At 39.6% G+C, this 8,659-nt stretch overlaps 1 protein-coding gene across 1 annotated transcript in view; it reads right to left on the bottom strand.

Annotated features, from left to right (window-relative positions):
- LOC139754186 (UDP-glycosyltransferase UGT5-like) overlaps positions 1-8,659 on the bottom strand; it is a 209,065-nt gene that overhangs the window by 19,257 nt on the left and 181,149 nt on the right. The window contains exons 8-10 of the mRNA XM_071671397.1: positions 7,783-7,916; positions 4,461-4,680; positions 4,068-4,211 (exon numbers count right to left, since the gene is read on the bottom strand). Coding sequence (XP_071527498.1) covers positions 4,068-4,211; positions 4,461-4,680; positions 7,783-7,916 — 498 coding nt within the window. The remainder of the gene's footprint in view (positions 1-4,067; positions 4,212-4,460; positions 4,681-7,782; positions 7,917-8,659) is intronic.

The raw sequence follows: 8,659 nt of genomic DNA on the forward strand, positions 1-8,659 counted from the left end.
TCTGCAACTCCTCTCCACTCTCAGCAAACAACACAGTATCATCTGCAAACAGGCTTGTTACTAGATACCATACCTCACTACCACACTCCATCTCTAACCTCCTTTCCCTAGTTTTGCTTTCATCTCTCTTGTTATCATGCTATCCATATGTATGTTAACAATCCATGGCAACGTCAAACAGCCCTACCTCACACATTCATTTACCCCGAAACTTTCACTCAACTCTCTGTTCACTATTACAGATGTATTTTTTCTGTCATAGAAGGCTGTCAAACCATACAAAAGCTGTTCTTTGACCCCATTTATCCTTAACACATTCTAAAGAGCTGTCGTACACCTTCAAACAGTTTCCTACATTTCACTAAATACTTTTCCAAATATTTTTGCCACAAAAATCTGATCCATAAATCCTTTTCCTTTCCTAAGACCCCCTTGCTCCTCAGTTATTTTGCATTTAGTTACTTTCATCACCCTAAATATCAACATTCTTGCATATACTTTTTCTGGTATAGTTAACAGACTTATTCCCCTAATATTGTTACATAGATCCTTAGCACTATTTTCTCCTCCATACTGTAACATTTCATCCATAATCTCATCCACTCTAGGTCTACTTCCTATCTTCAACCCCATTATTGCTATTTTTACGTCCCTTCTCGTTATAGGCCTCTGTAGTTGTATTCTTTTCCTTCCATCTTCCATACCCATGCACGTAACAACTGCTGCATCACTTTCTCCCACATTCATCAATGCTTCAAAATACATATTCCATCTTCATTTCACTTCCTCCTTTTGATTCAGCAACTATCCTTACTTACTTGTCACATTTACATTTCCACTCTTACATCCACCTCTTACCTTTTTCACCTCCTGGCATTGCAATTTCTTATTTTCCCAAAACTTCTCACTCAAATTTCCTCCAAAATCTTCATCTACTTTGCTTCTTTCTTTGCTTCTCTCTATCAGCTTCTAAACATTCCACTAACACATCTTATGTTCCACCCTCTTCCTTTCCTGAACTTCCATCAGTGCCGGACTTATAAGGGGGCAAAAGAATCAATTGCTCCAGCCTCCCTGCCAGAGGGGGTCCTCCTTTATACAAAACTATAATAATAAAAAAATTTGTTTATGGAGCCAGGATTTAGACTGAACTTTGGCCAACTAGTACATCAAAGCAGGATGTTCCTAAGATGTAATAAGGTCAAGCGAATGTCAAATGACCTTGTTTGCAGCTGAAAAAGAGAAAAGATTTGTTGAAATGGTGAAACCAGATGCCAAGTGTAAAAGAAAAGACCTTTCATAGCTAATGTCGCGTTTCTATGTATGTATGTTCGTACCTTTCTATGTATGTATAACCTGTCAGTTCTAATTACATGCAATAAACTGACTTCGATGTGTAAATTTGATGATTTGGTGTGTATTTTGATTTCTGTGTATAAGGGGCTCACCAAACCTGAAGTGGGCCTCCGAAAGGTCTAAATCCAGCCCTGCCACTGGTATATTTCTTTCGAGCAATCTGACATATACCCTTTTTCTTTTCTTCCACAGTTTTTCTAATCTCATTCATCCACCATGCATTTCTCCGTATTCTTATATCTCACAACCTTGTATCCAGCAACTAATTGTACAACCTTTAACAGTCTTCATCTGAATATCTTAAACTTGTCAATCACACATGGCTGCATCCCTAAATTTACTGCACTTTTACCTTAAAATCTGTTACCCTTCTTTTATACTCCTCCTTGCATTAATTCTGATTTATATTCTCACTTGCCAACATTTCTACTTCTCCATTCTTCCTTACACCATATCTCTACTTCCCCCTGATCCTTACCTCCACAAGAATTGCAAAATGATCTGAATCTCCAAAGAATCCTATCACAACTTTACCATCCAGCACAACCTTTCTCAACCTTTCATCCACTGCCACATAGTCAATCAAACCCCTTTGATCCTCTTTTCCATCATTTCTCATTCACATATGTCTGTGGATCACCTAGAGCTTTTAAAAGGAGTTTGCAAGAAATAAGCAACTCTAGGCACAGACATCCATAAGATAACTTCCATTCTCATTTACTCCAGGCACTCCCCATTAACCAACTATCTTGTCAATTTCATCATATGCCACTTTTGCATTCATATCACCCATTACAACCACCTTTCTGTCATTGTCAAACCCATTTACAAAGTAATTCAAATTTCACCAGAATGGCTTCATCTCACAGTATCACACATGGTCTTCATATTCACAGGAGCATATACACATACCCATGCACACTTCACAATTCCAATCTTTCATTTCATCTTCACTATTCCTGATCCATTCCATCCATGCTCAGTAACACCCTCCCATACTCTCAGTGATAGCATATTGCACAATCTTCTTTTCCTCTTCCTGATAATTTTCATTCATTCTCATCCATACCACTCCCTCCATGCTACCCGACACTTTGCATTCATCATTTCCATTTTGACTCCATGCATCCTGCCCAAGAATATTGGTTTCCCTAGTGCCCAGCACATCTAAAGTACATCCTTTACATTTCTCCACAAGCTCCCTCCTTTTACTCTCACTAAATATCCTATTAGAATTCAAAGCCATCACCCTCAATTGCTCGTCCTTTTCACTCCCCAGCAAAACAAGTGGACTCAAATGCTACTTCTTAGCCTTCAATGTCTCACCCTTGACAAGCTACTGGCAGATGGCAAATCCAATGCAGTGTTGATTTAAAAACTATTGCCCTCATAGAGTTGGGTAATGCCTAAAGGTGTGCTAATGAGGTCACCATGAGAAGGCGGGGGAGACTTGGATACTACAGAAGACTCGAGTATCCCCCTGAGGCACTGAATTCAAATTTCTCCCATTTGTTGAGCTCTCTACCACAGTAGTAGCACCTACTAACCTTATTAGATACAATCCTACCATTGCACAAAGCCAAAAGAAGCCTTCTGAACTTCCCTAGTACTGCAAACTTCACTTACCATATATCCTGGTAAAAAAAAAAACCATAAGAAAATTACTAAAGGAAGTAACTGAAAGTAAAGCTGGTACATCAGATACTAAATCAGTAAAGTCAAGGCATGTATGAAATATAGAATCAATAAACTTCTAACTTTGTTGGCTGTTTGCAGATAATTTCTATCCAGATTTTGGAAAATAGTACATGCCGTTTCTGTACTGATAAGAAGAAAATTGAGTTATAAAGCTATATGCTTACATTATTTGGTTGTGTGGTGGGCTAAATTCTGGAAAAAAAATAACATGGCATGTATTTTGCTGTCCATTTAAAGAAAAGTCCTGAAAGATCTAATTTCAACTTTTACTTTTTTCTTTATCTGACACGATAATCTTGATAATGGTGTAAAAGTTCCCACAGAGTTATAGAGTGTCCGTGTGGGACTTTGAAATGGTGATAAGGAACTCAGAATTTCACAGAATTACAGCATAAAAAAATAGGAAAAAGAAGGTTAAATATATATGACAGAAGTCAGCCATGCATCAAAACAGTTTAAGAACTAGAACAGCCAAGTAATCAGACCTCTGTCTTTCAATATAATGCACAAAAAGTCTTCAGACCCTCAAAATCACATAATAAATATGGAAATACTATGACGAATAACAACACCTGGATGACCAGCAATCTGGTATCCAAAGTGACACACAGTTAAGTGGTGTGGCAACATGAGTGTGAGACTCTCTCTTGGTAACACACAAATAATCATCACAAATAGCAATCCTAGCAACCACAGTGTTGGCAAAGGCTCCGTATAAACCCACATGGTCATATATGTGGTTTAACACAGGAATCATTACAAATATTCATATGGATGGCATGAGAAAGATACTTTAACACACATATGAACAGTAACAAGGGCAAGTGATTATGAGAAAAAGGAACTTAAAAAGAAAACAATAAGAAAAACTAAGAATAAAGATTTTGTAAATCCCTAGTAAACAGCACTGTATCATGCCCCGTCATGGATGAAACTGATTAAAGATCATTTAAGTGAAGGAATACTTGCTCAATAATAACTTAGCAGATCAAGGAACACTGAGTTGTACTTACCAAGTCATGTTGACAGTAGGTGAGCGGAGGTGTTTAGCACCTTTGTGCCGTACTACATATTCAACCCAGTAGGCTGCAACTTTAGCTGGGTCCTGGGGCTGGTCTTTCATAAGCACTGACTTCTCTCGTGCTGTAGCCCACAGTCTGCCATATAAAAGAAAATAGTTTTGAGGAATAGGCCAAACTCATACAAGGGTATCCTTTACATATCAGTTAAGCAATCTCAGTTTTATCACCTGATAGCACTCAGTACATACATACAGAATGTTCCTCTATTTACAGACATGAATTATAGTTTTATCTACATGTATTGCAACAAAAGAAAATACAGGCCAAAAATTACTGTTCATCCATTAAAGTGAGAAAAAATCACACCATTTGATCAGTCATTACCTTGGAGTTGTCATTACATGATTAATCATATCCTTAAGGGCACTAGGGGTGAGCTGGTCCCAGAATAATACACGACCCCAGCCTTCCCTCTCTACAGCCAGCATGTTGGTGTACTGGTCACCAAACACAGGCATTCCTAGCACTGGAACTCCATGGTATGCTGACTCCAATGTACTTAGCAGACCCCCATGAGTGATAAACAGACGCAAACGAGGGTCCCCTGTCAGGAGGTTAATGAAAGAAGCTGAGATATAATAATTTTCATGACCCCTACTTTGTAAGATAAATATACATAACAAAGGGTAACATTCTTTATATTGGTTGTGAGTATAGCTGTAATTACTTACTATATGACAGTGGATTTATATATATGTGGATGTTGCGGAACATTCTGTTAGAAAATGTCAGTTTGGCTCTCAGGCTATCATCATTATCATAATGAAAATAATAATGATAATGGAATGATGATAATAATGCAATAATAGTGATGATGATATAAATAATAATATCAGACTTTAGCACTTAAACCTAAAATACAAAACATGAATAATTATATATATATATATATCTATTAATTTACTATACTTAACCGCCGTCTCCCGCGTTAGCAAGGTAGCACAAGGAAACACACGAAGAGTGGCCCAACCCACCAACATACACATGAGTACACATAAACGCTTAAATGCGCACATATACAGTCATATTTATTTCAACGTATACATACATATATATATAGACATGTACATATATACACATGTACATATCCATACTTGCTGCCTTCATCCATTCCCATCGCCACCTCGCCACACACGAAAATAGCATTTCCAGCAAGGCAGCGCCAGGAACAGATAAAAAAAGGCCACATTCGTTCACACTCAGTCTCTGTCATGTGTAATGCACCAAAATCACAGCTTTCCATGGTTTACCCCAGACACTTCACATACCCTAGTTCAATCCTCTGACAGCACGTCGACCCTGGTATACCACATCGTTCCAGTTCACTCAATTCCTTGCATGCCTTTCACCCTCCTGTATGTTCAGGCCCCGATTGCTCAGAATCTTTTTCACTCCATCCTTTCACCTCCAATTTGGTCTCCAACTTCTCCTCGTTCTCTCCACCTCTGACACATATACCCTCTTTGTCAATCTTTCCTCACTCATTCTCTCCATGTGACCAAACCATTTCAATACACCCTCTTCGGGTCTCTCAACCACACTCATTTTATTACCACACATCTCTCTTACCCTTTCATTACTTACTCGATTACACTACCTCACACTACACATTGTCCTCAAACACTCCATTTCCAACACATCCACCCTCCTCCGCACAACCCTAACTATAGCCCATGCCTCACAACCATACAACATTGTTGGAAGCACTATTCCTTCAAACATACCCATTTTTGCTCTCCGAGTTAAAGTTCTCGCTTTCCACACATTTTTCAACGCTCCCAGAACCTTCGCTCCCTCCCCACTCTGTGACTGACTTCCGCTTCCATGGTTCCATCCGCTGCTAAGTCCACTTTCTGATATCTAAGACACTTCACTTCCTCCAGTTTTCTCCACTCAAACTTACCTCCCAATAAAGTTGTCCCTCAACCCTAATGAACCTAATAAACTTGCTCTTATTCACATTTACTCTAAACTTTCTTCTTTCATACACTGTATCAAACTCAGTCACCAACTTCTGCAGTTTCTCATCTGAATCAGCCACCAGTGCTGTATCATCAGTAAACAACAACTTACTCACATCCCAACCCCTCTCATCCAGAACAGACTGCATACTTGCCCCTTTCTCCAAAACTCTTGCATTCACATCCCTAACCACCCTATTCATAAACAAATTAAACAACCATGGAGACATCATGCACCAGTGCCGCAAACCTAAATTCACTGGGAACCAATCACTTTCCTCTTTTCCTACTCGTATGCATGTCTTACATCCATGGTAAAAACTTTCTACTGCTTCTAGCAACTTACCTCCCACACCATATACTACAACCTTCCACAAAGCATCTCTATCCACCCTATCATATGCCTTCTCCAGATCCATAAATGCTACATATAAATCCATCTGTTCTTCTGAGTATTTATCGCATATATTTTTCAAAGCAAACACCTGATCCACACATCCTCTACCACTTCTGAAACCAGACTGCTTTTCCCCAATCTGATGCTCTGTACATGCCTTTACCTTTTCAATCAATACCCTCCCATACAATTTCCCAGGAATACCCAGCAAACTTATTCCTCTGTAATTTGAACACTCAACTTTATCCCCTTTGCCATTGTACAATGGCACTAAGCATACGTTCCGCCAATCCTCAGGTACTTCACCATGATCCATACATGCATTGAATATCCTTACCAACCAATCAACAATACAGTCACCTCCTTTTTTTTAGTAAATTCAACTAATACTATCCAAACCCGCAGCCTTGCCGGCTTTCATCTTCTGAAAAGCTTTCACTTCCTCTTCTCTGTTCACCAAACCATTCTCTCTGACACTCTCACTTCACACACCACCCCGACCAAAACAACCTGTATCTGCCACTCTATCATCAAACACATTCAACAGACCTTCAAAATATGCACTCCATCTCCTTCTCACTTCACTACTTGTTATTACCTCCCCATTTGCCCCCTTCACCGATGTTCCCATTTATTCTCTTGTCTCACGCACTCTATTTACTTCCTTCCAATACATCTGTTTATTCTTCCTAAAATTTAATGATACTCTCTCACCCCAACTCTCATTTGCCCTCTTTTTCACCTCTTGCACCTTTGTCTTGACCTCCTGCCACTTTCTTTTATACATCTCCCAGTTATTTGCACTACTTCCCTGCAAAAATTTTCCAAATGCCTCTGTCTTCTCTTTCACTCACAATCTTACTTCTTCATCCCACCATTCAATACCCTTTCTAATCTGCCCACCTCCCACCTTTCTCATGCCACATGCATCTTTTGTGCAAGCCATCACTGCTTCCCTAAATACATCCCATTCCTCCCCCATGCCCCTTACGTCATTTGCTCTCACCTTTTGCCATTCTGCACTCACCCTATTTCTCCCCCACTCCCCTTACATCATTTGCTCTCACTTTTTGCCATTCTGCACACAATCTCTCCTGGTACTTCCTCACACGTCTCCTTTGCAAGCTCACTTACTCTCACCACTCCCTCCTCTCCAACATTCTCTCTTCTTTTCTGAAAACCTCTACAAATCTTCGCCTTCACGTCCACCTCCACAAGAATGTGATCTTTTTAAATTATCAACAGTTGTATCTGCATTATTTAATGTGTCTATCCAGTGCTTACTGACCAAGAATATCTTGCTGAGGGAGCCAGGTGCTAAGGCGCACATTAGGGGGTAAGTCATCCATGGTGTCCTTGTCCCACTTCCATAGAACCCGCTGCTTTAAAGACCCAAAAACTTGTACTAAAATGGTTCGGTACCTGAAAGGAAATTGCAACAAACAGCGTTACACTGCTGTCTCGAAATCATCATACTTTTAATCATAGATGCATTTCTTTAACCCAGGTAGCTGTCTTTCCTTTCTAGCTCAACTGCATGTGGACTCCTGGCAATCTGTCCACAAACATACAATCACTACGTGTCACAGTTAACACATGACAACACTTAACTCACACAACTCATTTTTTGTAGCCCTAGATTTTCCCGCAAGGAGTGCTGTGCACTAGCCTTGCCTTCTGGCAAAATGGTAGGAGCAATAGATAGAAATAGTAGGTAGGAACGTTAGACAGGAACATTAGGAAGAAGTAGTGGGTAGGAGAATTTGCTGCGAGCATTAGGTAGAAGTAATAGATTGGAACATTAGGCAGGAACATTAGGTAGGCACTCTAGGTAGTAGCAGTTGGCAGAAACATTAGGTAGAAGCTTCCATAATACTGCACAGAAGTTGATCTCTGCCAGTGGCCTGTTAAGGATAAGGCACTGAAGGCTAAGAAGCAACAATAAAGTTTAACATATTGGAGACTCTTTTTGTCATGGCCACCTCCTTGAGGGAGTGCCCAAAGGGATACAGAGAGATAGATAGATGATTAATCATATCTATACAAAATTCCCTTATTTTGTACATCATACCATACTTAGGTGATCAATGTGGACTTATCATGCAAGGTTCTGCGACCAAATTTCTTTCCCTATACTCTTTTATCTAATTACTGTACTGTATTCC

The sequence above is a fragment of the Panulirus ornatus genome, chromosome 16, assembly GCF_036320965.1.
Source record: "Panulirus ornatus isolate Po-2019 chromosome 16, ASM3632096v1, whole genome shotgun sequence".
Lineage (NCBI taxonomy): Eukaryota > Metazoa > Arthropoda > Malacostraca > Decapoda > Palinuridae > Panulirus > Panulirus ornatus.